A 27009-nucleotide genomic window follows, 5' to 3' on the forward strand; every position below is an offset into this window, starting at 1 on the left:
AGACCCAACGCAGCCATAAATAAATAAATTTATTTTAAAAAATAAATTCTTGAGCTATTATTGCTCTTACATATTTCTACCTCCATTTTAGTATCAGCTTGTCAATTGCTACAAAAACTAGTTCAGATTTTGACTGGTGTTTCTTTGAATCCATATCAATTTAGAGAGAGCTGGTATCTTAAAATATTGAGTCTTTCAATCAATAAATGTGGTATATCCCTTTTTGTTGTTCTTTAATTTCTCTTACCTACATATTATAGTTCTTAGTCTTCAGATCTTACACATAAATACTTATGTTTATTCCTACATGTTCATGGTTTTCGGTGCTATAGTAAATAGTATTGTGTTTTAATTTTGCTTCCCAGTTGTCCTTTGTTAATTTGTAGAATGAAATCAATTGGTTTTTGAATATCGATCTTTTTATCTTGAGACCTTTCTCCTTCACCTACTAGTTGTAGCTCTTTTGTAGATTCCTTAGGAACTCCTCCATACAGGATCATGCAGATTGGGAATAAAGACAGTTTTATTCCTTCCATTTCAATCTGTAAGCTTCCTTTCCCTCTCACTTGCCTTACTGCACTGGCCAATTCTGAACAGAAGTCATGAGAGCATCACTGTCTGCTTCCCAACCACGGAGGGAAAGCGTTTGGTATGACATTAGGTAAATGTAGATCCCAGATGCTCTCCATCTGATTAAGGAGGTTCTCCCTTCTATTCCTATATAGCTGGGCATTTTATTAATTTTATCAAATCGTTCTGTGCATATACTTACATAATGATGTGGGTTTTCTTTGTTAGTCTGTTAACGTGGTGGATTAACCTTACTGGTTTTCAAATATTGAACCCGCCTGGCATCTGAGGGTAAATGACACTTGGTTATGATATGTTATCCTTTTCAGACATGGTTGGCTTTCATATACCACTATGTTGGTGAGAATTTTTCTATGTTCTTGAGGGATATTGCTCTGCAGCTCTCTTGCCTTGTACTGTCTTTGACTAATTTGAGTTTGGAGTAATGCTTACGTCATAAAATCGCTGCACAGTGTTTCTTTACCTTCTATTTCCTGGCAGAGATTGTGTAAAATTGCATTATTTCTTCCCTAAATGTTTAGTAGTACATGCCAGTGGGGCCACTCTGGCCAGGAGTCTTCTTTGTTGGAAAGTTGTTTTAACTACAAATTCAATTTCTTTAATATTTTTAAAGAATATTCAGATTATTTCTTCTTAAGTGAGTTTTGGTAGTCTACGTCTCTCACGAGTTGTCAAAATTATGGGCACAGAATTGTAATATTTTCTTATTACCCTACTAATAGCAGTGGGGTTTGTAGTGATACCCTGTCATTCATTCCAAATATTGGCAAATTGTGTCTTCCCTCTTTTTTCCATGATTTCTCTTTCTAGTGGTTTGTCAATTTTATTGGCCTTTTTAAAGAATCGGCTTTGGCTTTCATTTATTTCTGTTATTGTTTTTCTGTTTTCAGTTTCATGGACTTCTGCCCTTTAATGTTTATTACATTTACTTTGAGGTGAGTTTGCTCTTCTTTTTCTTGTGTCTTAAAATGAAAACTTAGTTAGCGATTAGAAACCATTCTTTCTTTTTTTTTTTTGGCCTCGCCGCAAAGGCATGTGGGATCTTCGTTCCCCAGCCAGGTATAGAATCCATGCCCCCTGCACTGGAAACGCAGAGTCTTAACCACGGAACCGCCAGGGAAGTCCCCCAAACCTTTCTTTTTTTAAATATGAGCACTTTCTGGTCTTACTTTCTTTCTAAACACTGCTTTAGCTGCATCTCACAAGGTTAATGTATTTCCATTTTCATCCAGTTCAAAATATTTTCCAATTTTCCTTGAGTTCCTCACCATGGATTATTTAGAAGTGTGTTGTTTAATTTCCAAATAGCTGAAGATTTTCCAGATAGCTTTCTAATAAGAGATTTTAACTTAAATTCCATTAGGGTCAGAAAAGAAGTGATGTATGATAGTAATTCTTTTAAATCTGTTAAGCTTCGTTTAATAGCCAAGGATAAAGACTATCTCGGCCAGCATCCCATGCACACTTGAAAAAGGTATATTTTGCTGTTGGTGGCACGTGCCGCAATGAAGATCCTGTGTGCCGCAACTAAGACCAGGAGCACCCAAATAAATAAAAATTTTTTTTTTTAAAGCGAAACACAGAAACCTTATCACCATACAGGTCCTTTACCCCCTCATGTTGTAGCTGTTGTATGTATTCATCTACATATATTAAAAGCCCAACCAGACATTGTTATTTTTGCTTTCAACAGCCATACATATTTTATTTTATTTTTATTTATTTATTTTTTTTGTGGTACACGGGCCTCTCACTGCCGTGGCCTCTCCCGTTGCGGAGCCACAGGCTCTGGACGCGCAGGCGCAGCGGCCACGGCTCACGGGCCCAGCCGCTCCGCGGCATGTGGGATCTTCCCGGACCGGGGCACGAACCCGCGTCCCCTGCATCGGCAGGCGGATTCTCAACCATTGCGCCACCAGGGAAGCCCCAGCCATACATATTTTAAAGAACTTAAGAGGAAACGAGAAAAATATGCTGTTACATTTACTTAGATATTTACCACCTTTTGCTCTTCCTTTATTGTTGAAATTCCAAGTTTCCCTCTAGAAGTATTTCCTTTCTGCCTGAAGTATTTCCTTTCTTATCACCTTTTTTAGAGCAGTTCTGCAAGCAACACATTCTCTCAGTGTTCCTTCCTCTAAGAATGACTGTTTTGCTTTCATTCCTGAAGAATATATCCAGAAGAAGTCCAGGTTAGCTCTTCTTGTTTCTCAGAACTATAAATCTGACCATAGTGGCTTCTGATGTGAAATCTGTAATCGTTCAAATCCTTTTTGCCCTGTATGGAACCTGGCACTTTTCTCTGGATGCTTTCAAATGTTTCCCCACTGGTTTGATTATGATTGTGATGTGTGGGCATCGTTTTTATTTTATTTTATTTTTAATTGATGTATAGTTGATATACAATATTATATGTTACAAGTGTACAATATAGTGATATACAATTTCTTTTTTTGTCAATCCCCAAATCCCTATCCTTCTCCACCACCCTTACCCCTGGTAACCATGCGTTTATTCTCTGAGTCTGTTTCTATTTTGTAAATATGCACTTCCTGGACTTGGGTGACTGTTTCCTTTCCCATGTTAGGGAAGTTTTCAGCAATTATCTCTTCAAATATTTTCCTAGGTCCTTTCTCTCTCTCTTCTCCTTCTGGAACCAGTATAAGGTGTATGTTAGGGCATTTAATGTTGTCCCAGAGGTCTCTTAGACTAACTTCATTTCTTTTCATTCTTTGTTCTTTATTCTGTTCTGCAGCAGTGATTTCCACCATTCTGTCTTCCAGGTCACTTATCTGTTCTTCTGCCTCAGTTATTCTGCTATTGATTCCTTCTAGTGTATTTTTCATTTCAGTTACTGTGTTGTTCATCTCTGTTTGTTCTTTAGTTCTTCTCGCTTTGTTAAACATTTTCTTGCATTTTCGTCATTCCTTTTCCAAGATCCTGGATCATCTTCACTATCATTATTCTGAATTCTTTTTCTGGAAGGTTGCCTCTCTCCAATTCACTTAGCTGGTTTTCTGGGGTTTTATCCTGTTCCTTCATCTGGACATAATCCTCTGCCTTTTCATTTTTTCTGTCTTTCTGTGATTGTTGTTTTTGTTCTGCAGCCTGCAGGATTGTAGTTCTTCTTGCTTCTGCTGTGTTCCCTCTTGGGCATCGTTTTAAAAATCTTATCCAATTTTTCATTTGTGGAACATCTTGGACATGTAAATGGATGACTTTCAGCAAATCTGGGGACTTCCCTGGTGGTCCAGTGGTTAAGACTTTGCCTTCGCCAGGGGGTGCAGGTTCAATACCTGGTCAGGGAGCTAAGATCCCACATGGCTCAGTGCCAAAAAATAAATAAGTAAATAAATAAATAAAGCAGAAGCAATATTATAACAAATTCAATAAAGACTTTTAAAAAGTGGTCCAGGGCTTCCCTGGTGGCGCAGTGGTTGAGGGTCCGCCTGCCGATGCAGGGGACATGGGTTCGTGCCCCGGTCCGCGAAGATCCCACGTGCCGCGGAGCGGCTGGGCCCGTGAGCCATGGCCGCTGAGCCTGTGCGTCCGGAGCCTGTGCTCCGCAGCGGGAGGGGCCACAACAGTGAGAGGCCCGCGTACCACAAAAACCAAAAAAAAAAAAAAAAAAAAAAAAGTGGTCCACACCAAAAATAATCTGTAAAATGGTCAGTATTTAGCTCCTCAAAAAAATTTTTTTGTTCATTGCTATTATTCTCCTTTTGCTGGGAGAGCAATGATATAAATGGCCTCACAGATCCTGGGTGTGTGCTCATTTTAAAAAATCTTTGCTTCCAACCTACGCTCTTACCCCATGCCTGGAGAAAGAATTCACAGAATGAGATGAAGAGTTCTGCCCAGGGGAGGAAGGGGCACTGAGGAGGCAGAACTGACTCAGAGGTTTTGAACAAGGGAGGTGAAAAAAGATGGTGCTGAATTATAAGCACAAGGAAGTCAGTGAAGGGAAATGTTTGGGGAAGAGAAAATCCAGTCCCAGGTCAGGAGGCAGGGCTGTGCTTCACTCTAAAGAACGTGATCAGTCTTCCAAGCGTTTCCCCATGTGTCCCTCTCTCCTGGGGTCACCCCATTTATGACCACCCCGTTGGCTCCTCCAGGCAACCAAGGCAGAGAGTGGGAGCGCTTTCAGTTCCCCAGTCTCCCGCACTTCACATCCAACCACCAAATCCACACACGGTGCCCCCTGAGCCCTTCTTAACAATGTCCCTGATCCATCGCAAGGCTCAGAACGCCTCGTCTGTTTCATCACGTCAGCCTCCTTCCTAGTCCTCCAATCCAGGCTCCACTCCTCCTTACTCCAGCTCATTCCTCTCACCACCTCCAAAGGACTCTCCCTATAACGGCATCGGATCTGAACCTGCCCTGCTCAAAACCCTTCCAACAGTTTCCACCTTCGAAACAAAGCCAAGGTGGTGCACCATCTGCTATTCCAGGCTTGAATGATCAGCCCCAGCAAATGCTGCTCTCCCTCCCCAGCCAAACTCATCACCCGTAACCATGTCTCCCCCAAACACACACACACACACACACACACACACACACACACAGCTACTGAACAATTCGGCACCGTTAGCCAGTGTGAACGGAGCCACGTCCTTTCCAACCTGCCACACCAAGAAGCCTTCCTTTTTCATTCCACTCAACTATAAATATATGTTGAGTTACAAGTTCGTGTAAGGTTTCTAGGAGAAAACCACATAAATGACTTAAAATACTGCTCAACACATCATCCAGGAGAGAGATTAATGTTGGAATTTTACTATTAATAGAGTTAATTATCAATACAGCCCCCCTGAGTTACATTTTCTATATGGCAGTAATCTTTTTATAATAGAAATCTGTTCATACTCTCTGCTGCTTAAAATCTTCCAATTGCTTTAAAGATAAAATCCAAAATACTTACATGGCGCTCAAGACCCTGTATGCAAGGCCCCAGCCCTTGCTTAATTGCTCTCAGTCTGAGAACAGCTCAAGATCTATCTGGTCAAGGATGCCTCCACCACCACCACCACCACCACCACCACCACCCCTGAGCTAACTACTGCCCATCCATCCACCAGAAGGACACCTCACAACCAAGACCCAGGCTTCATGGCGTCTACCTGTTAATGAAACTCATTGTTCCCCATTTGCGTTTCTCTTCCCACTTGTAACAGCCTCACAAGACTGTAACTGAATTGTTTGCCATGTAAGTATTCGCAATGTCTGCTTTCAGTACTCTGGGCCCCACGAGTCCAGGAAAGGAACCTGTCGGCTTCACCAGTGAATCTCCAGCGTCCGGCACCATGACTGAACGTGGCCCTTGCTCAACAGATACTGACTCACTGGACTAGCTGATGAAAGAAGGGAACAAAATTTGCGTTTACAGAAGCTCAGGAAAGGGAAGTTACTTGCCCCAGATCACACAGCCTACGTAAGAGGAAGAATAAGAATCGAAACAGGTATTGGGGTAGCTCCTGGGCCTGCCTCTTCTAGCCTCGTGTTCTGGGATGTTAGGTCACCCTCTGGATTTGGATTTGGCACGAGGAGGTAAGACAGGAAGGCAGAGTGGGGGAGGGGGATCTGGTGAGTCTCAGATCTGGCCTGAAACATCCCCAGAGACCGCTGTCTGCTCGGCCCCGTGCTTCAGGGAGAGCAGGGGGAGGCTGATGAGGAACCCAAGACGTGTAACACAGCCTGCACCCTGTTCCCCCTCCCCCGCGCGTCTGTCTGTCCTGCTGGCTCTGCAGACTGTAAGACACCAGCACGGCTGGGGACCACGGGAGGCACAGCCACGGCCCTGGCCCTCGCTGCCCTTCTCTGCCTCGGCGAGCTCTGGGGAAGCGGGGGGGGAAGGGGCCCCTCGCCTCCCAGGTCTGAAGCTGAGAGGCCCCAGGTCTAAGAAGGCTCGGGGGGGGCAGAACTTAGTGGGCGAGGGCGGAAGTGCTCAGCCCCAGGTCTGACGCCAGCACTCAGGGCCCAGACCAGGCCTGGAGCCTCTACGATGTGTGCCGGGGGGTGCGCGCTCACAGGGAACTCTCTCCCAGGGCTGACTCAGTGCCCGTGGAACCAGGTCCAGGCAGGCGAGTCCCCCCCCAGACCTCCTGCTCCACCCAACAACCCCCTGGTCATCTGGGGGGAACAGGGCGGGTCTGAAATGATGGTGACCTGTCTGGGAGGGGCTGGGGAATGACAGCCGGGGAAACTGAGGGGAGAAGCGCACCCCTAACCCTTCAGGTCTGATCCCTTTCCAGGGGTCCTCCCCAAAGCCTCCATCTGGGCTGACCCAGGGGTCATGGTCACCAAGGGAAGCCCTGTGACCGTCTGGGGTCCGGGCTCTCTGAGGGCTGAGGTCTACCGTCTGTATAGAGAGAGGCCCTCTGGACTCTGGGAGGCGGAGGCCCCACAGGACTCCAGTAACAAGGCCCGTTTCCCCTTGGAATCCCCGAGCTCAAGCACCGCACGGCAGCATCAGTGTGTCTATCGCAGCAGGAGAGACAGGTCAGAGCGGAGGGGCCCCTGCCCCTGGTGGAGGCAGGGAGGAGGGAGGAGCCGGGCCCCTCCCACGGCGGCGGCGCCCTTACAGGCAGAGGAGCAGAGTGTGGGCTCAGGGGGACGGCGTCTCCCCTCGCAGCCCACAGCTGCGGCGAGCGGGCTGAGGGGCCTCCTCTGACCCAGCCCCTCCCCCTCCCTCAGGGGTGCCCAGAGCCCCTCCCTCTCAGCCCAGCCACGCCCTCTGGTGGCCGCAGGAGGCAGCGTGTCCCCGGCACGCAGCTCACGGTTTGCAGCGGGCACTCGGCGCCTGCTGAAGGAGGGAGGAGCTCACCCGCCCGACAGCGGACATCGAGGACCCACGCGAGGGCACAGGCCGTGCGCCCTGTGGGCCCCGGGAGCTCCTCCCGTGCGGGGACCTGCGGATGCTACGACTCCCCGAGCTCCCTCCGCATGTGTGGTCACACCCCAGTGACCCTCTGCATCTCCGGGTCACAGGTGAGGGCCCCCAGCCCCATCATTTCCTGGACCCCTGACCGGAGCCTTGTGCCCAGTGAGCCCTGGGGTGGTGGGGGGTCAGGGGCAGTGGCCTCCTGGGACACAGAACCACTGGCGGGAGGCCTGGGAGGGACCAGGGAGAACTCTCAGTGCAGCCCCAGTGAGCAATGTGGGGTGCGCGTGCCCCTCGGTGCCAGTGTCCCTTCTCTGCAGGCGTGTGCAGGGAGCCCCCCTCTCAGCCCAGCCGGGCTCGCTCGTGCCCCGTGGACACAGCCTGGCCGCTGGTGAGGAGCCCCTGTCCTGCCCCACGTCCTGACCGTCTGCTCAGGGTGCTGGGCCCAGGCTCACTCCTGCTGGAGACGGGTCCTGGGAGGGGGTCCTAGAGCAGACACTGAGATGGGGCAGTGGTCCAGGGAGAGTGAGGAAAACGGAGCGCGTGCCGGGAGATGAGAGAGACCCACGCAGAGGGGCTGGGAGCAGCTGAGAGGGGGTCACACGCAGGGTCCCTGGAGAGAGGATGGTGGTCCCTCAGCTCAGGGTCAAGGGTGTGTTGGGGGTGGCTCTCCACACATCACGACCTTCCTCGCCCCCAGGAATGTACAGGACACCCTCCCTCCCAGCCCAGCCGGGACCTCCAGCGCCCCGGGGAGGGAACAGGACCCTGCAGTGCGGCTCTGAGGCCTGGTCCGACCCCCTCCATCTGTCCAAGGAGGGGTCACTCGCTCCTCCCCAGACCCTTCGTCTGCAGGACACGGCTCCACCCTTTCGGGCCACCTTCACCTCGAGTCCTGTGACCTCAGCCCACAGTGGGACCTACACGTGCTACAGCTCACTCAGCACCTCCCCCTCCCTGATGTCACAGCCCAGCGACCCCCGGAGCTCCCGATCTCAGGTGAGGGACCCCAGCCCTGGCCCTCTGTGTGTTCCTGGTCAGTTCAGGGTTCTGTCCCCAGCTCTGGGCTGGGCTGGGAGTGAGGGGGTCACAGAAGGAGGGGAATCAACAGTAAAGGGATGGAAAAAGCCAGAGCAACTCCGTTCCCTGCACCATCCTCATCCTCATCCCTGGGGTCCAGACATGTTCCAGGTGGTAGAGAAGACTCAGGGCTGACCAGAAGGGGAAAAGGCCAGAGCCCCCCCATCTCCATCCTCCTCTGGTCCCCAATCCTCGTAGCCCCTCACCCTGAGAGAACAACACAGGAGCGGGTGGCTAGCAGAGGCCTCAGTCCCCAAGGGACCAAGATCACAGGCCCTGGCACAGCGTGTGCCCCCGCGGGGCTGCAAGTCGGGCAGAGATGCGGGCAAACCAAAGGGCTCTGGGGCTCTGAGGCTGGTGGATGAAAGGTGGGGGTCACGGAGAGGGAATGAGCCCTCGGGGCCCATCCTGGGGCAGGAGCAGCGGGCTGCGTGGGGAGAAGCAGCCCCTGACCCCTCGCCCGCGCCCTGACCCCCAGGTGGCTCTGAGGGTCGCTTCCCCCGCCACAGTCAGGCATGCGGACGGGTGAGTGAGGGTCTCTGTGGGGAGGTGGCGGCGGGCGGGAGCTCAGCCAGTTCCCCAGTTAACGGCCTGAGGAAAGTCCGTTCTCCTCGCTGGGACCCACTTCCCCGACGGCAGAGGGCAAGAAGTCTGCTGCGACAGTGTGCGTGGGGACGGTGTCTGAGCCTCCTCCTTAAAAGTCAGGGGCTTCAGCCCTCCAAGGAGCAGCCGTGGGGTCAGGGAAAGAACACGGCTTGGAAGTCACACCGCTCTGCTACTTCCCAAGCTTGGGATCTTGGCTGAGTCATGTTCCTCGCAGAGTCCGAGGCTCGCCCTGCGTGGAGGAGCCCTCCTGCTTCCTCCCTCAACGGGGAGCCCTCAGCACAGGCCCTGTTCAGAGCTCAGGAAGGCCAGGCAGAGGAGGAGGGGTTGGGTTTGAGGGACAGGTCTCTGCACTGGTGTTCTGCCTGGAGGCGACAGCATTAAAAAATAATAATAATTTTTTAAAAATACAAGGGAGCCCACAGTCCTGGGTTCCAACCCCAGCTCTGCCACATCCAGGCTGGGTGACCTGGGGCATGTGCGTTTCCTGTCTGTGTCTCAGTCTCCTCATCTGTAAAATGGGTGGGAGTGACGGCCACTGTTGCATGATTGTTGTGAAAGTTAGAGATGAATGCACAGACCCCAGCACGAGTCTGCACACGGGAGGCGCCCCATCAAATGGCACCGCTGGCTCACCCGTGGCGTCACTGGTGCCCCAGGTCTCACATAGTACCTGAACGTTCCGATCGGGGTCTCGGGGGCCTGCGCCCTGCTGCTCCTCGTCCTCCTCGTCCTCCTCGTCCGACACCGGGGTCAGGGAAGACGCAGGCAGCCGGGTGAGTAGGGAACGGGGTGACCCAGGCCCCTGCGGGGGGTGGGCTTAGGGCACCAGCCAAAGGGAAACCTAAGAGACGGGTGAAGTCAGGTTAGAAAACCCCTCCAGCATCTCTGAATGAGAAAATCTAAAAAGAAGAGATTAAATATGAGTGTACATGTATTTTAAAGTATTCTTTTGATTTTTTTAAACTTACGAAATGTTTGAAAACACATGCAAGTTTTATATTTTATGGTTTAATTTTTCTCTTGAATTCTTTATGGAGGTGGGAGGGGATTATAATCTTATCAGTCCGTAGGCCCTCGCAGATCTTACTGTAGCCCTAGAGAAGGGCTCTGGGGTGGGTTGGAGGCCCATTCCCAACTTCCTGCAGCGGCCGCAGCGTCAGTGCTCGAGGACAGAGGCCCGCAGAAGAGGCGAGACCTCTCCCAAAGACTCCCACCCCGCCCAGCCTGCGCGCAGCTCCCGCACTGGCCCTCACACTCCTCTCTCCTCCCCCAGCTCCAGCCCAGCTGCTGACGTCCAGGAAAGCTTGTCCAAGGGGAAGAGGGGCCACCCTGGGGGCAGGAGACAGGGGCAGACGATGTGGAAGGGCAGTGGACACCAGGGAGTGGACGGGAAGGGTTCTGGGCTTGGGGATGTGAGAGCTCGAATCTGATACCGTGTGGCCTTGGCCACATCGCTGATCTCTCTGGACATCTGCTGTGTGACATGTCAGGGAATCTCGGCAAGAGATGAGACCCCCTTGTTCTGTCCCTACCGGACGCTGTCATGGAGGACACACAGCCGGAGGATGGCAGGTGGATGGACAGTCAGGTCAGCTCCCCCAATCCTGACCAGGGCACCCACGCCTCCTCGTTCAGATGTTAAATCCAGCGGACACTGAACCCTGAGGCCACTCAACACCTGGCAGCCTCTCCCTTCTGGAAGCACCTGCCCTGTGGGCTGCTGCAACCCCACACCTGGTCTCCTCTGACCTTCAAGGTGTTGAATGCTCGCTCAGGTCGAGCTGGCAGGGCTGAAGGTTAGGGCTGAGTCTGTGCCCCCCACACAAAGGGGCTAAATCCAACCCTGGGGCTGCAGAGAGGCCCAGAGGAGATGCCTTCTAAACTCGAGGATTCTAAAATACTCGCTCAGCCCTTGGCTGTTCCGGGTGGGGTGGACCCCAGCAGCGTGCCCAGAGCGTTGGCTAACGGGGGTGAGGAGGGGCTCCTGTTCGCACTCCGGCGAAGCCTGGCTCCCTCCCAGACTGCAGCGGGGTCTGACGGTACCTCCATGTTGATGGCGCCACGCCCACTTCCTATCTCCAGTCCTGCCCTCTCCCCTGCACCAAACTTACACAACTTCCTTCACGTCCCTCCTCCCTGAGGCTCAAAACTACAGGGACTGAAGCAAAGATTGAGAGACCAGTCCTCACTGCCTCCAGCAGAGCCCTGGTAACTAAGACACCAGGGAGTGCCTCCTTTCCTCCCGGGCCCCCAGGCTTCCCCCACCCAACCACCCCCCCTCCCTCTCCCCCACACCAGGCCATGGCATCGGAAGCCCCCCAGGATGTGACCTATGCCCAGCTGCACCACTCGCCTCTCTGACGGGAGACTGCACCCCCTGCCCCCCAGTCAGCGGAGTCCCCAGCAGATCCCAGCGTGTGCGCTGCTCTCGCCGTCCGCTAGCCCAGGAAGGACCCAGACCCCACGCTCCAGGGACCCCCAGGAGCTGCCCCCATAAATGCTCATAAAGAACTCCAGCCAGCCTGGAGTCCTGACACAAACCACCAGGAGCTTCTGAGACCTTGGCTTCCAGAACTCCATGGACATCACAGCTGATTTTATGGTCCCTACCAAGGGTCCTGACCTCAAGGACCCTACAGAACTGCCATCAGCACCTTGGGGTGAGGGAGGCCTACCACCCAGCCCAAGTAGGCCGCGAGGACTTGGATTCTTCTGCAGGCTTCACAGCGACTTCGCAAAGAGCCCTGCGCCCTCACTGCGAAGCCGGCCACTTACATCACAGCCCCAATGCCCCCGACCGGGACTAGTGTGCCCTGTGGCTGCGGCTGCCGAGGCTCCTCAATTCCAAGTGTTCCTCATTGCCTGAGACCGAGCCCCTTCCTCCCCTGCCTGAGGCAGCCTCTCAAACACAGAAAAGGGAAGCCTGCCTCCCTTGGGAACCAAGAATAGCATCAGAAACTCCAAATGCAGGGGGAGGGGCAGGCTTCCCCTGCATCCTCTGCCTGGAAATGACTCCTCACAACACATGCAAATGGTGGCTGAGAATCTCCTTCTGGTTTTGTCTGAAAGAACCTTCCTCCTAATACTACTGGTCTCCCTGCCGTGGTAAGTTATGTGGAGAGATGTTTGTCAGCACACGGCAGCCCAGCCCTAAGGGGAAAAGGGCCACCGTCTTGCAGGTGGTCCCAAGTACCGGAGCAAAGGCGACCAGGCCCCTCGGTGCGTGCGTGGAAACCCGCTGAGGGACGCAGCCTGCGCTTCCCGCTACAGAAGGCTTGTGTGCAGGGCAGGGAGGAAAAGAGGAACACCAGTAAACACCAGTTCTGAAGTGCTGATGTTGTTTTATTATCTGGCTGGAAAACTAGACACCCCATCAGCGCAGGCGGGGCGGGGTGGGCTTAATCCTCCTCCTCGTCATCGCCGGCTCCAGCCCCGCCCTGGCCCTTCTTGGCGTTCTTCCTCTTCACGCGGCCCGGGCGGCCGCCCCCATATGGAGACCGCAGGGAGAAGTCGATGTGCTTCTGGGAGTCCAGGCGGACAATGAAGGATGGGATGTTCACCACCTGCTTGCGGACCCTGCAGGGGGGCAGGTGAGGACAGGGAAACAGGACGCTGCCCTCCTCTGCCTGTGCTCCGCGGCCGACAGGGCTGCTGCCAGAGCCGCGGCGACTCGGAGGCGGCACACAGGAAGGGCATCCCTGACCCTAAGGAGCCGCTGTGTGTTCCCGAGAGCTTTCAGGCATCACCTAAGCCACACAAATGCACCCACCTTTACGTTCACACCTCACAGAAGGGAGAGAGCAGTTCAGAAGTAACCCACGAGACCAGAGCGAATGAGGTGAGGTGGCAGCATATAAACAAACCTAAGACCTGCTTTTCAAATACACAACTGTGCCGGACACGCCACATATTCTCAACTGTGTGTGTCACACACTGGGCTTTATTAGCAGGTGTAGTTTCATTGTCTTCGAAGCAGCAACCCGAAAGGATAGGGGTTGTTTCATTTCAGACAAGCAACGTGAGAGGCGCCTGCCCACGGGTCACGGGGCTAACGAAAGGCTGCGGCAGCAATTCGGTGTGCGTGTGTCCCGCCCGCTTACTACACAGCTCAAGTGGGCCTCGTGAACGGGGTCCAGTTTACAAAGGGTAAACTCAGCACTCAGATAAAGACCCATCTGGCCTCTGGTCTTCACCGTGGCAGCTGCCACCAGGAGCATCAGACCTTGGCCTGTGGTGAACTCACCAAATTAAGGCCGACAGGAGAGTGCACTGTGGTGATCAGGGCCTGGAGTGGCTTCACAAGGGCCCACGACACAGCCCAAGCCACCCCAGTCAGTTAGCCCCAATGACTCCTCTCAACTGGACACCAAGGGCTGTTACCTGTCCAGCTACCTGCACGCCTCGTAGAAGCCTTCGCAAGGTGTACGGCTCCGGCCGCAGTGACCCTTGCGCTGGGCTACGGGGGGGATGAGGCTGCCCCCAGCTCCCCCCTGAGCTGTTGGGGGGGGTCAATCTGTACCCTCAAGGAGAGCCCACACCTTCATCACCTCCAAGGGCTGCACAGGAGATAGGGACAGCGGCTTAGTGAGGGCAACCATCAGAGGGGATGGGGTGGGGAAGGTTCAGGGAGCCCAGAGGTGGTACCTGATATGGCGCTGGCGGATCAGCACACGGGCATGGTGGATGGACTTGGCCAGGCCCAGCTTGAAGACCTGGGTCTGCAGGCGTCTCTCCAAGAAATCCTCAATCTTCAGGCCCAAGATGTAATCCAGCTTCATCTTGCCCTCGTCCAGCACCCCGATACGGACGAGTCGCCGCAGCAGGGCGTTGCCTGGTAAGAGGGGAAGGCGGGCCTGCCTCAGCATTCTGGTCGAGCTCAGACTTCTGGGTTCAAATCCTCCACCTCCAAATCATGGTGGTGGGACAAAGTAGGAAGTAAGAGCTAATTCTGACACAGGACTCAACATGCTATTACATGAGCCACTGTGACTAACGGAATCCTCACACTACCCTAAGGCAGGTGGCTACAGGCAACTCTGCTCACCTGAAAAAGGAAGAACCTTCCAGAGTTGCTGGGAAGAGTAAATCAGACAACCCCCTTGAAAGGCTTAGTATTCATCTGCAAAAGTCTAAGCGCTGCTGTTCCTGAACTATTCCTCCCATAACACAGCAGAGCGGCTAAGAGCTAATATTCTAGAGTCAAGAAAGCCCTACTAATCAAATGAGGTTAAACCACCTTCCGTAACTATATAAGAACAGTATCAGAACCAATCTTATAGGCCTGAAAAAGCTGGGCGTACATTTAAGCTGAGCACATGTCATCCATTTTATCACTCTGAGATTTTCTACTAAAAATATGGTGTGGACCTAACAACGCCCGGCCTAAAGTAACCCAGCAGAGGTCAGAGGTCAGCTTCTACCTTTCACACAGCTCTACTTTCAGGAGGCCTCGCTCCTTCTTGTCCACGGGCATCCAAAGCTCCGCCCAGGACAGCCCGTGGAATGCTGTGGGCAAACCCCTTCCCCCAGGCTCACACTCCCCGGATCCTTATCACCACACAGGATTCTCACTAACACACTGACACTGGGGTAAAAGTACCATCACCACCCATCCCTTCTCTTGCCCCCAGGCAAAGCCTGAAGGAAAAATGGCTTACTGTGATGACAAAGTCTTCCTAGCCCACCAGAATCTAAATGGAGAAACATACTATATGTACTATATACCTTTCCCAACACCCCAGGTCATAATATGCACTGAATAAATGCTGAACACAAAACAAGGATATTCTCCCATTTACAACTGCATAAAAGATGAAAACCCTACATGATGAAAAATGTAAGACACTGATGAAAAAAATTAAAGACACAAATAAATGGAAAGATATAGTTAAAATGCCCATCTACCTAAAAACAATATACAGATTCAATGCAATCCCTATCAAAATTCCAATGCCATTTTTCACAGAAAAAGAATCCTAAATTTTTATGGTACCACAAGGCCCTGAATAGCTAAAGCCAATCTTAAGAACAAAGCTGTAGTATAACTGATTCACTTTGTTGTAAAGGAGAAACACACTATTGTAAAACAGTTATACTCCAATAAAGATGTTTAAAAAAAAAAAAAAGCAGTATACATTACAAAGCTACAGTAATCAAAACAATATGATATTGGCATAAAAAACACATCAAGGGAACAGAATAAAGATCCCAGAAATAAACCCACACAAATTAAAGGTCAATTTACAACAAAGGAGCCAGGAATATATAACGGGGAAAGGAAAGTCTCGTCAATAAATGGTGTCGGGAAAACTGGACAGTCACATGCAAGAATGAAACTGGACCCCTACCTTATCCTGTACACAAAAAGTAACTCAAAATCGGGAATTCCCAGGCAGTCCAGTGGTTAGGATGTGCTTTCACTGCCGTGGGCCAGGTTCCTCAATCCCTGGTTGGGGAACTAAGATCCCGCAAGCTGTGTTGTGTGTGTGTGGGGGGGTTGGGGGGGAGACAGGGACACACAACTCAAAATGGATTAGAGACTTGAAAGACCTGAAACCATGAAACTCCTAGAAGAAAACATAGGCAGTAAGGTCCTTGACATATCTCAGAGATGGATTTTTTTGGATTTGACCCTAAAGCAAAGGCTACAAAAAAGCAAAAATCAACAAGTGGGACCACACCAAAAAAGCTTCTGCACAGCAAAAGAAATTAATGAAATGGAAAGGCAACATACAGAATGGGAGAAAATATTTGCAAATCATGTATCTAATAAGGGGTTAATATTCAAAATATGTAATGAACTCATACAACTCAAGAGCAAAAATGGACTTCCCTGGTGGCGCAGTGGTTAAGAATCTGCCTGCCAACGCAGGGGACACGGGTTCGAGCCCTGGTCCGGGAAGATCCCACATGCCGCAGAGCAACTAAGCCCGTGCGCCACAACTACTGAGGCTATGCTCTAGAGCCCGCGAGCCACAACTACTGAAGCCCGAGCGCCTAGAGCCCGTGCTCCACAACAAGAGAAGCCACCACAATGAGAAGTTTGCAGCCCACAATGAAGAGTAGCCCCCACTCACGGCAACTAGAGAAAGCCCATGAGCATCAACGAAGACCCAATGCAGCCAAAACTAAATAAATCTATAAAAAATTATTTTAAAAACCCCAAAAAATAAACACCTCAATTAAAATATGGAAGACGATCTGAACAGACATTTTCCCAGACATACAGGCGGCCAAAACGCACAAAAGGTGCTCAGCAACATTAATCATCAGGAAAATGCAAATCAGAACCACAATGAGACCTTAAAACTTCTCATCACAAGAAAAAGTTTTATAACTATAAAAATTATGAGCACTTGAAACTAATATAATGAATTATAAATTATACCTCAATTTAAAACAGACATAATATTCAAATGGTAATATAAAAACATATTCAAAGGTAAACAAAAGTGAGTTTGGGATTATCTACTAGTTTGGACACTTCATGCCTTTTTGTCCTTACATAGAAAATAGAAACTTCACAATAATTCAACCTGTATTACTTCAAAAATATATTTCATATTTACTATTAAACCACCCACATCCTTAAACAATGGGGAGGGTCATCAATACAGGAAAAACTTTATTTGGTATGAAGACAAAAATAACACCGATAAACTCTGCCTCTTCAACAGGATCACGTCCAACTACTAAAAATTGTTACATGGGCTCCATTTGGCCAAAGCATTAACCATCAATCAGTTTTCCTTTTTTTCAGACTAGTTTTATCTATCTGTTTAATCTATCTATCCATCTATTTACTTTTATTTGGTTGTGCCAGGTCTTAGTTGAGGCTGGCCGGCTCCTTAGCTGCAGCTCGAGGGCTCCTTAGTTGTGGCATGCGAACTCAGCCACGGCATGCATGTGGGATCTAGTTCCCTGACCAGGGATCGAACCCAGGGCCCTGCAATGGGAGCGTGGAGTCTTAACCACTGGAAGCCCCCCAGAATCAGTTTTTAACACGTAAAAGCCAAACCAATAAATTTTTTAAAAATGTAAGCCAGTGGGCACCTCAGTGGCAAAGGGGCCCTTGTCACCATGGCATGCGGCAAGCCTGTAAGTACCTTGGTTTCTAATGTAAAAAATAGATGTAATACCTGTCCTCCTTAAGCTGGTAAGGAAAGTCATACCTGTAAGTGACTGAATGAACCAGTAAGGCTTTTTATCAGATGATTAAAAGCCTTTCCCACCTTAGTGGGAAAGGCTGCATCTGAAGCAAGGCAAGGCAAGGCTGTAGCAGCGAGCAAACACCTCAGAGCTCGCAGGTTCCTCCCTCCCCATCCCAGAAATCTAAAGAGCTTTATTCACTAGAAAGTGTGCTACCTGACGCTTCCTTCTTGCAACTTCCACTTTCACCCTGGAAAACCAAATAATCCCTGGACACTTGCCTCTCACCCTGCCCTATGCCATCTCTTTGTCACATGACTGCTTATCACCTAAGTTTCTCTGTGATTATCTCTATCTTCAGCAAGTTCCCCCTGAAACCAGAACCAGCTGCGGTCTGTCCCCCAGACGCAGGGATGAAGTCCCACCCAATACCAGTGTCCATGGGGGAGATTCCTCCATTATCATGAGACTGTCAAAGGAGTTTATGAACTAACAGAAGTTTAAGAATGAAAACCTCTCACATCCTTGGGCCTAGGACAGATAAAAGTGACAAATGTGTGGTAGTTAGTTAAACACGCTCCAAGCCTTTCTCAACCTCTAATATGGATGACCATTCATGCTTAACAGCCAGGAGTGTAACAGCACTTCCTTCCTTAGTCACAGTTTGGGAGAAAAATCAGACTAGCAACCCTGATTGAGAATAAAAAGCCAGGTGTCCAAGGAAGCCTGGCGGGTTTCCCAGCCACTCCTGCTTTTCACCAGAAATCAAGATTTCCCAGGGACAGGCAAAAAGCAAGTTATCAAGATGACACCTAGGCAGTGGCCAATTTTAGAGGCAACTAAAAACAAGTTGTAGACACTTTGAGTAAACTTCATGTTGTGTAAGTTTTATGCCAATAAAAACTGTAACAAAAAAACAAACAAGATACAGAACCACCTACAGCCAAACTCACATCTGCTGGAATCACAAACTGTATGTATGTATGTTCGTATACGTATATATGTATGTGTGTGTATACATGTATCTTCCACACCAGGATACAACGTAGAACACACTAAGCAAGTCTACTGATTACTACTTACATTTAGACACTGTTTCAACTTTTGGTGATGTTCTCTAAGCTTCCCCTGGAATCCTCATTCCATCCCCATCGCTGAACTCACCTGAACTCTGGAGCCTGCCCTCCAGTCCCACCTATGGTGGGAGGCCTCTGACCATTCGTTCATTTGAAAAAGAGTATCACCAGTACCTGCTATGAGGCTGCTTGTGCAGATTAAATAATGTACACCAAGAGCTTAGAAAAAGGCATTCAGTGAGCCTTATAAAATACCAGCTATTTTAATATTTTTGCCACTTGACAATCTAAGAGGTCCTACTAAAATTTGATCATGTCAATCATTCCTTCCAAAAGCCCTCCATTAACTCCCCATCTCAAAATAGAAATTTAGAACTTTAAGAGTCTAAAAGATGATAAATTCTGTCACGTGTACCTTACCACAGTTTTTTTAGTCACTGTAATTACTATATGATCTGTACCCTCTCCAAAATCACCTGGAATGCTCTTCCCTGTGAAATCCACAGGTCCTCTCCCGTTCAGACCTTGAGTTAATGTCCTTGACCACCATGTTAAAGCAGGCAAATGTACACAGTAAAGCTCCCTCCCTACTAGAACCATCCAACATTTCAGAAATTTCAGTCTATTCCCACCCCCAGTGAACAAGACACATAAGCAACAGTACTGTTTTGCTACACTGTGCACAGCTAGAGCCAGGTGGCCAAGCTTGCTGAGCACTGGTAGTTCTAATCAAGAGGAAACTGAAGCCCAATGTTTCCCGTACATACCTTCAAACAGACGCCGCGGGTCTTTCTCATCCAGCGTCAACAGCTCCCGGGCAGCCTTGCGGATCTTGGCCAGGGTAAATTTGACCCTCCAGACCTCACGTTTGTTCCGGAGCCCATACTCGCCTGAAAAGAATGCGTGAACAAGTTCAGTCCCACGGACTAGTGAAAAGGATTGGTGGTTTCGGGGAACAGAAAATCTAAACGAACGATCCCGAATTTGGGATAGAGGGAGGGGGACACACCGGAGGGATTCCAGCAGAATGAGCACGTGGGCGGCCTCACCCACGTGTTAGCTTCCCCGGCCCGGGAAGCAGAAACCTTGCATTAGCCACTCACCGATCAGCTTCAGCTCTTGGTCGAGGCGGGACTTCTCGAAAGGTCTCCGCGGGGTCACATAGGTTTTGCGACAAACCCAGCTCCGGGCCACCGGCATGCTGGCTCTACTTGCCCGTCTGTGAGGAAAAGAGAGTGAACAGTGAGGACTCGGAGCAGCGCCTGCGCAGTCCCATAACTCACCTAGAACCTCGCGGCGCCCAGGGAAAATATCGCGAGAACCGTCCCTCAAGCTTTTATAACCGATACCATTCCCACTACTCTCCAACCACCTTCATCTCACCTGCATCTTCTTTAGCGAACTCATTAAAGCTCGGATGGTCCGCAAGACCTTACAACCCACACCCGGAATAACGAGCACAGCAATACACCTCACCTACGCGCCCCCTCCGATAACCGAGAAAAAGGCGCACGCGTCCCCCGACCGCGCTCTTATAGCAGCGCCTTCGTCTTGTGACGTCAGCACGCGCAGCGCCCGCCTGCACCAATCAGAAAAGACGTTGGTGGGCGGAAAAAGCAATGGAGACGAGAGGTTGGGCCAGAGCGGCGTGCTAAGTTGGGAGGACCCCGTCTCTAGCTGACAAGGTGTCGGAGCATCGTCCGGTGAGAAGTGAGGACTCCTCTCCTCCCTCGGAGAGGAGTCACTTAAGTGCCGTCAGCTAGCCTCTGAGTCGCGGTATAACGTTGGAGTATTCACCGCCACCGCCACTAGACTTCAGCCGGCTCCGATTCTGTGAAAAGATCCCCAGACGCTGGGGGCTTCTGGGGGCTTCCGGGGGCTTCTGGGGGCTTCCGGGGGCTTCTGGGGGCTTCCGGGGGCTTCCCTGGTGGCGCAGGGTTGAGAGTCTGCCTGCCGATGCACGGGACACGGGTTCGTGCCCCGGTCCGGGAAGATCCCACATGCCGCGGAGCGGCTGGGCCCGTGAGCCATGGCCACTGAGCCTGAGAGTCCGGAGCCTGTGCTCCGCAACGGGAGAGGCCACAACAATGAGAGGCCGGCGTACCGGAAAAAAAAAAAAAAAAAAAATCCCCAGACGGTTGGAGCTGTGCGAAACCAAAGCCCCTTCCAGAAGATAATGCTATATCCATGAATAATGAAAATAATCATTTTTCTTATCAGAATGTCAAACCGAAGCACAGCCAGAAGCCAGTCTGCCCTTTTGAACCCTAAAACAAATCCTCATGAAGCTTTGAGCCTTAGGGGAACAGGGAAAAAAAAATAATAAAGTAGATCATTTCAGAGTGGTGCTGTGAAGAAAATAAGTTACTGATAATGACTGAGGGAAGATGGTACTCCAGATAGGATGGTCAGGGAAGCCTCTTTAAGAAGGTGACTGACTTTTTTTTAACTTGAGACCCAATGATTAAAAGGCTTTGTGCGTCTTTATCAGACAGCAGTTTACATCTGGGTTTCCAGAACAGGGAAAATGTTCTGACACCTCTTGTTATAAACCTGGAGCAATTTATACATTGTTTTTTGATCTCCTCGGCCAACATCTTCCTCTCAGACAGGATTACTTCCTCTAGTTCTTTTCTCTCTGGGATAATCCCATTCACAACAATGACTTTCTTTATCTGTTAGATCATATTTAATGAGCACTCTAAATGTGCTAGGCTTTGGGCTAAACACCTTATGGGGTTTTTTTGGTTTTTTGGTTTTTTTTGTTTGTTTGTTTTGTTTTTAATTCGTGTGACCCATGATTTCCATCACTAAAAATAATAACAGGTGACATTCTGGAATATTTACTATGTATGAGGCCCTGTTCTCAGAACTTTACATATGTTAACTTACTTAATCCTCAATACATATTTAGGGAGGACTCTCAGAGAAGTTGCCCTCCCTCATAGTAATACTTTTATAGATGCTTGCTTAAGGACCACTAATGCTATTATCCTATTTTATAGAGGCAGATACTGAAGCACCAAAAAGTGGTTACAGAACTTGCCCAAGACTGCACAAAGTGGAAATAAATTAAGACTGACCGGATGAGAACAAGCAAAGGCTATCTATTCAGAGTAAGGGAGTCAGTCACCATCACTCATGTTTTGGCGGAGACTCAAAAGGCAGGCAGAGGGCTTCCCTGGTGGCGCAGTGGTTGAGAATCCGCCTGCCGATGCAGGGGACACGGGTTCGTGCCCCGGTCCGGGAAGATCCCACGTGCAGCGGAGCGGCTGGGCCCGTGAGCCGTGGCCGCTGCGCCTGCGCGTCCGGAGCCTGTGCTCCGCAACGGGAGAGGCCACAACAGTGAGAGGCCCACGTACCACAAAAAAAAAATAAAAATAAAAATAAAAATTAAAAAAAAAAAAAAAAAAAGGCAGGCAGAGGTGTGGGAAAGCTATATAGCAGAAAAAAGGAAAGGCTTCCGGTGTCCCCGATTGGAGGCTGTCGTCATGGAGAAGCTAGACGTGGGCAGACTAGAAGTTAGGTACCCTATGCGATTGGTTGGGGTACATATTTGGCTTTCTTCTCTTGGTCCTAAATTAGTAGAGTTGTGAATTACTAATCAAGCCCTGGCCCTTTTGGACCTATTGTTGTAGGGGTTATTATTTCGCTCCTTGGATTGTTACTTCCTACAAGCCTGCCTTATAGCAGGCTGGCTTCCTGAGCTGTTTTTCTTTGTTTATTGAAGTATAGTTGATTTACAATATTGTGTTAGTTTCACTTGTACAGCAAAGTGATTGAGTTATAAATATATATTTTTTTCAGATTCTTTTCCATTATAGGTTATTACAAGATATTGAATATATTTCCCTGTGCTATACAGTAAATCCTTGTTGTTTATGTATTTTACATATAGTAGTGTGTATATGTTAATCCCAAACTCCTAATTTATCCCTCCTCCCCCACATTGTCCCCTTTGGTGACCATAAGTTTGTTTTCTATGTCTGTGAATCTGTTTCTGTTTTGCAAATAAGTTCGTTTGTATCATTTCTTTAGATTCCACATATAAGTGAGATCATAGAATACTTGTCTTTCTCTGTCTGACTTACTTCACTTAGTATGATCATCTCTATGTCCATGTTGCTGCAAATGGCACTATTTCATTCTTTTTTATGGCTGAGTAACATTCCATTGTATATATACACCACATCTTCTTGATCCATTCATCTATTGATGGCCGTTTAGGTTGCTTCCATGTCCTGGCTATTGCAAATAGTGCTGCAATGGACATTGGGGTGTGTGTATCTTTTCAAAGTATGGTTTTTCCCTGGATATATGCCCAGGAGTGGGATTGCCGGATCACATGATAATTCTATGTTTAGTTTTTGAAGGAACCTCCATACTGTTCTCCATAGTGGCTGCACCAATTTACATTCCCCCCCAAGAGTGTAGGAGGGTTCCCTTTTCTTCACACTCTCTCCAGCATGTATTATTTGTAGACTTTTTGATGATGGCCATTCTGACCAGTGCTGAGCTGTTTATTATAGATAAGGGGTCTGGTTTTCTGGGCAGGCTGCTGCAGGCTGTGGATCAGAGTTCTGTTTTCACATATGATCTGGCCGTTGTCTGTTTGTATATTCAGTCTCTCAGCAACTAGAAGTCAGGCCAGCATTGCAGCCGGGACAGTCTGGCTCCGTAGCCCATGCTCTTCACTGCTGTTTTATGCAGCTGATGTCCAGCGGACTCAGCAGTCAGTATTCCCTCCTCAGAGCAACAGTCCCACTCAGTCCTTTCCTTTATGACATCACCCTGCTCTATCCAGATGCTTGGGTTCAAATTCAGCAATCCTCAGTTACTAGCTCTAATACCTCAGACAAGTCTCTCAATCATTCTGTGCCTCAGCTTCCTCATCTATAAAATGGGGGTGGCGACCACACCCACCTCATAGGGTTATCATAAGGATGAAATGATGCAATCTATGCAAATTGCTTACGGTAGTGCTTGGCACCAAGAAAGCACTCAGCGTTAGCTACCATTATCATTATCATTCTCTCATTGTAGTTCTGTATCTGTCAAACTACCTTGTTCTTTTTTGTTTTCTTGTTTACAAGTTAGCTCCCAGACGAAAAAGCTATAGGAGGGCAGGGACTTCCCTGGTGGTGCACTGGTTAAGACTCCACACTCCCAATGCAGGGGGCCTGGGTTCGATCCCTGGTCAGGGAACTAGATCCCACGTGCATGACGCAACTAAGAGTTCACATGCTGCAACTAAGGAGCCCACCCAGCGCAACCAAATAAATATTTTAAAAAATAAATTTTTTTTAAAAGTCTATAGGAGGGCAGAGACCTCATCTTTCCTGTTGATCAGTGTCTTAGCACAGGCTTAACATATAAGCTGACAGTCAAAACATTATTAAATGTTTGAATAACTTAACTATACATGCATCATTGGTGTTTCAGAGTTTCCAACGACCCCCTCCTCAGGTTCGATTCATTTGCTAGAGCAGCTTACAGAACTGAGGAAACACCTTACTTGCTAAAGTTAGAGGTTTATTATAAAAGGATATTACCCAGGAACATGCAGACGGAAGAGGTGCACAGGGCAATGTATAGGGAAAGGGTGATGACCTTCCCCACTCATCATTGCTTTAATTTGCATTTCCTTGATGACAGATGATGTGGAACATCTTTTCACGTGTGTATTGGCATCTTTTTATATTCTTTGGTGAGGTATCTGTTTAGGTCTCTGGTCCATTTTTTTAATCAGGTTGTTTTCTTATTGTTGAATTTTAAGAGTTCTTTGTATATTTTGGATAACAATCCTGTATCAGATGTGTCTTTCACAATATTTTCTCACAGAAGTTTTTAATTTTAACAAAGTCCAGCATATCTACTTTTTTCTTTCACAGATCATGCCTTTTAGTGCCGTATCTAAAATGTCATCGATGGTACTTCCCTGGTGGCGCAGTGGTAAAGAATCTGCCTGCCAATGCAGGGAACACCGGTTCCAGCCCTGGTCTGGGAAGATCCCACATGTTGCGGAGCAACTAAACCCTTGTGCCACAACTACTGAGCCTGCGCTCTAGAGCCTGTGAGCCACAACTACTGAAGCCCCCCCGCCTAGAGCCCGTGCTCTGCAACAAGAGAAGCCACTGCAATGAGAAGCCCGCTCGCCGCAACTAGAGAAAGCCCACGCGCAGCAACGAAGACCCAAGGCAGCCAAAAATAAAAATAAATAAATAAATGTATTTAAAAAGTAATAAATAGGGCTTCCCTGGTGGCGCAGTGGTTGAGAGTCTGCCTGCCGATGCGGGAGACGCGGGTTCGTGCCCCGGTCCGGGAGGATCCCACGTGCCGCGGAGCGGCTGGGCCCGTGAGCCATGGCCGCTGAGCCTGTGCGTTCGGAGCCTGTGCTCCGCAACGGGAGAGGCCACGACAGTGAGAGGCCCGCGTACCGCAAAAAAAAAAAAAAAAAAGTAATAAATAAAGTAAAATGTCATCACCATACCCAAGGTCATCTAGGTTTTCTCCTGTGTTATCTACTAGGAGTTCTATAGTTTTGCATTTTTACATTTAGGTCGATGATCCATTTTGAGTTAATTTTTGTAAAGGGTGTGAAGTCTGTATCTGGATTTTTTCTTTTTTGCATGTGGAGGCCCTCAGAATAGTTTTTAATGAGGAACTTTTGAGAGGGAAGACTCAGGACTCAGGTACTGAGTCATCAAAGTACCTTGTTGTAGGGCTTCCCTGGTGGCGCAGTGGTTGAGAGTCCGCCTGCCGATGCAGGGGACGCGGGTTCGTGCCCCGGTCCGGGAAGATCCCACGTGCCGCGGAGCGGCTGGGCCCATGAGCCATGGCCGCCGAGCCTGCGCGTCCGGAGCCTGTGCTCCGCAACGGGAGAGGCCGCAACAGTGAGAGGCCCGCGTACCGCAAAGAAAAATAAACAAAAAAACAAAAGTACCTTGTTGTAGAGAGAAGAGAGGTATTGCAGAAATTACAAAACAGGCAAAAGTATAGAGTGTTAGCCAGGCAGGAGTTAGTATCCTAGTTTAAATTAATCTAAGCTTAGGGAATTCCCTGGCGGTCCAGTGGTTAAGACTCTGTGCTTCCACTGCAGGGGGTGCGGGTTCTATCCCTGTTTGGGGAACTAAGATCCCACATGCTACATGGTGCGGCCAAAAAAAAAAAAAATCTAAGCTTGCAGGACATCAAGAGTCTATCAAGTTTATTCACCAAATAGGGCAAGAAAGAAAGAAGAAATAGGGGGGAGGTAGAAATTGAGAACCAGAGGTGGAGACTTTCATCCCCAGAATTTTCACCATGTGACTGTATTACAGTAACGAAATCTATGTGACCAAACAAAGCTACACATTAAAATAAATCAAGATATAGGAACTTCCCTGGTGGCACAGTGGTTAAGAATCCGCCTACCAATGCAGGGGACACGGTTTCGAGCCCTGGTCCGGGAAGATCCCACATGACGCTGAGCAACTAAACCCGTGCGTCACAACTACTGAAGCCCACGCTCCTAGAGCCCGTGCTCCACAACAAGAGAAGCCACCATAATGAGAAGTCCACACACTGCAACGAAGAGTAGCCCCTGCTCGCCGCAACTAGAGAAAGCCCACGCACAGCAACAAAGACCCAATGCAGCCAAAAAGAAATAAATAAATAAATTTATTTTAAAAAAAAAAGACTTTGCCTTCCAATGCAGGGGGCACAGGTCTGATCCCTGGTTGGGGAGCTAAGATACCACATGACTCACGGCCAAAAAACCAACATATAAAACAGAAGCAGTATTATAGCAAATTTAATAAAGACTTTAAAAATGGGTTCCCTGGTCCAGGAACTAAGATCCCACATGCTGTGGGGCTAACTAAACCCGCTTGCCTCAACTACTGAGCCCAAGGGCCACCACTAGAGGGCCAGAGCGCCGCAACTACAGAACCCCTGCGCTCTGGAGCCCACATGCCACAACGAAAGGATCCCGCATGCCGCAACTAAGACCCAACGCAACCAAAAATAAGTAAATAAATAAATATTTTAAAAATAATAATAATGTTCAAAAAATTGTTTTAAATAAATAAAAATGGTCCACGTCTAGAAAGTCTTAAAAAAAAATCAATGTATAAATATTGGAAGCTGGTACTGGTAATGTTCTAGTGATTTCTTAAGCAGAATGCTGCTACATAGATCGTTTTACAAATGGATATTTCATACATATGTGTTTTAGCTTTTGTAAAAAATTGTGGAATAGAACATACACTTAAAGGAGGATCTAGAATACAAATGTATGGTATAAAAAGTAATTCTCCAAACACCTGAATAAATACCACCCAAGGCAAGAAAAAGACCACCCCTGACGTTCCCCTCCCTACTCCAAATGGCTATCCTAAAACTGCAACACTCGCTTCCTTCTTTTCTTCATGTGTTATTTTTATTTATGCCTTTGTATGCATCTGAAATGTCTTGTAAAAATGTTTTCAAAAGGAAGTTTAGTGCAGTGGAAGAGCTCAAAATTCGGTGTTAGAAAGACCAGGTTTGGGAATTCCCTGGCAGTCCAGTAGTTAGGACTCTGTGCTTTCACTGCTGAGGGCCCCGGGTTCAATCCCTGGTCAGGGAACTAGGATCCCACAAGATGCCCAG

General features: G+C 48.9%; 3 protein-coding genes across 6 annotated transcripts in view; 1 reads left to right on the forward strand and 2 right to left on the reverse strand.

Annotated features, from left to right (window-relative positions):
• LOC136793069 (uncharacterized) overlaps positions 1-11206 on the reverse strand; it is a 59938-nt gene extending 48732 nt beyond the window's left edge. Inside the window, exons 1-2 of the mRNA XM_067019601.1 lie at positions 11201-11206; positions 9828-9959 (exon numbers count right to left, since the gene is read on the reverse strand). Of these exons, the coding sequence (XP_066875702.1) occupies positions 9828-9959; positions 11201-11206 (138 nt within the window). The remainder of the gene's footprint in view (positions 1-9827; positions 9960-11200) is intronic.
• LOC136793018 (leukocyte immunoglobulin-like receptor subfamily B member 4) lies at positions 6026-12825 on the forward strand. Of its 3 annotated transcripts, XM_067018960.1 has the most exons (9): positions 6026-6138; positions 6958-7089; positions 7285-7578; positions 7792-7862; positions 8172-8470; positions 9030-9076; positions 9814-9930; positions 10648-10745; positions 11456-12808. In XM_067018960.1, exons 5-9 carry the CDS (start codon positions 8174-8176, stop codon positions 11662-11664), a joined length of 768 nt encoding a protein of 255 aa, XP_066875061.1. In that variant the 5' UTR covers positions 6026-6138; positions 6958-7089; positions 7285-7578; positions 7792-7862; positions 8172-8173; the 3' UTR covers positions 11665-12808. The 3 variants fall into 3 exon arrangements, 2 of the variants coding, with proteins under 2 accessions (XP_066875061.1, XP_066875060.1); XM_067018959.1 differs by lacking the exon at positions 7792-7862 and having other exon boundaries at positions 6041-6138; positions 11456-12811; XR_010837729.1 differs by having other exon boundaries at positions 6053-7089; positions 10303-10745; positions 11456-12825.
• RPS9 (ribosomal protein S9) lies at positions 12479-20211 on the reverse strand. Of its 2 annotated transcripts, none has more exons than XM_067018978.1 (5): positions 19858-20211; positions 19485-19600; positions 19149-19271; positions 13802-13988; positions 12479-12733 (listed from the first exon to the last, which is right to left on the reverse strand). In XM_067018978.1, the coding sequence occupies exons 2-5, from the start codon at positions 19579-19581 to the stop codon at positions 12556-12558; spliced, it is 585 nt and encodes a 194-aa protein (XP_066875079.1). In that variant the 5' UTR covers positions 19582-19600; positions 19858-20211; the 3' UTR covers positions 12479-12555. The 2 variants fall into 2 exon arrangements, with proteins under 2 accessions (XP_066875079.1, XP_058900259.1); XM_059044276.2 differs by having other exon boundaries at positions 19765-19890.
• Between the last annotated feature and the right edge of the window lie 6798 nt (positions 20212-27009).

Source organism: Kogia breviceps, chromosome 18 (assembly GCF_026419965.1).
Source record: "Kogia breviceps isolate mKogBre1 chromosome 18, mKogBre1 haplotype 1, whole genome shotgun sequence".
NCBI lineage: Eukaryota > Metazoa > Chordata > Mammalia > Artiodactyla > Physeteridae > Kogia > Kogia breviceps.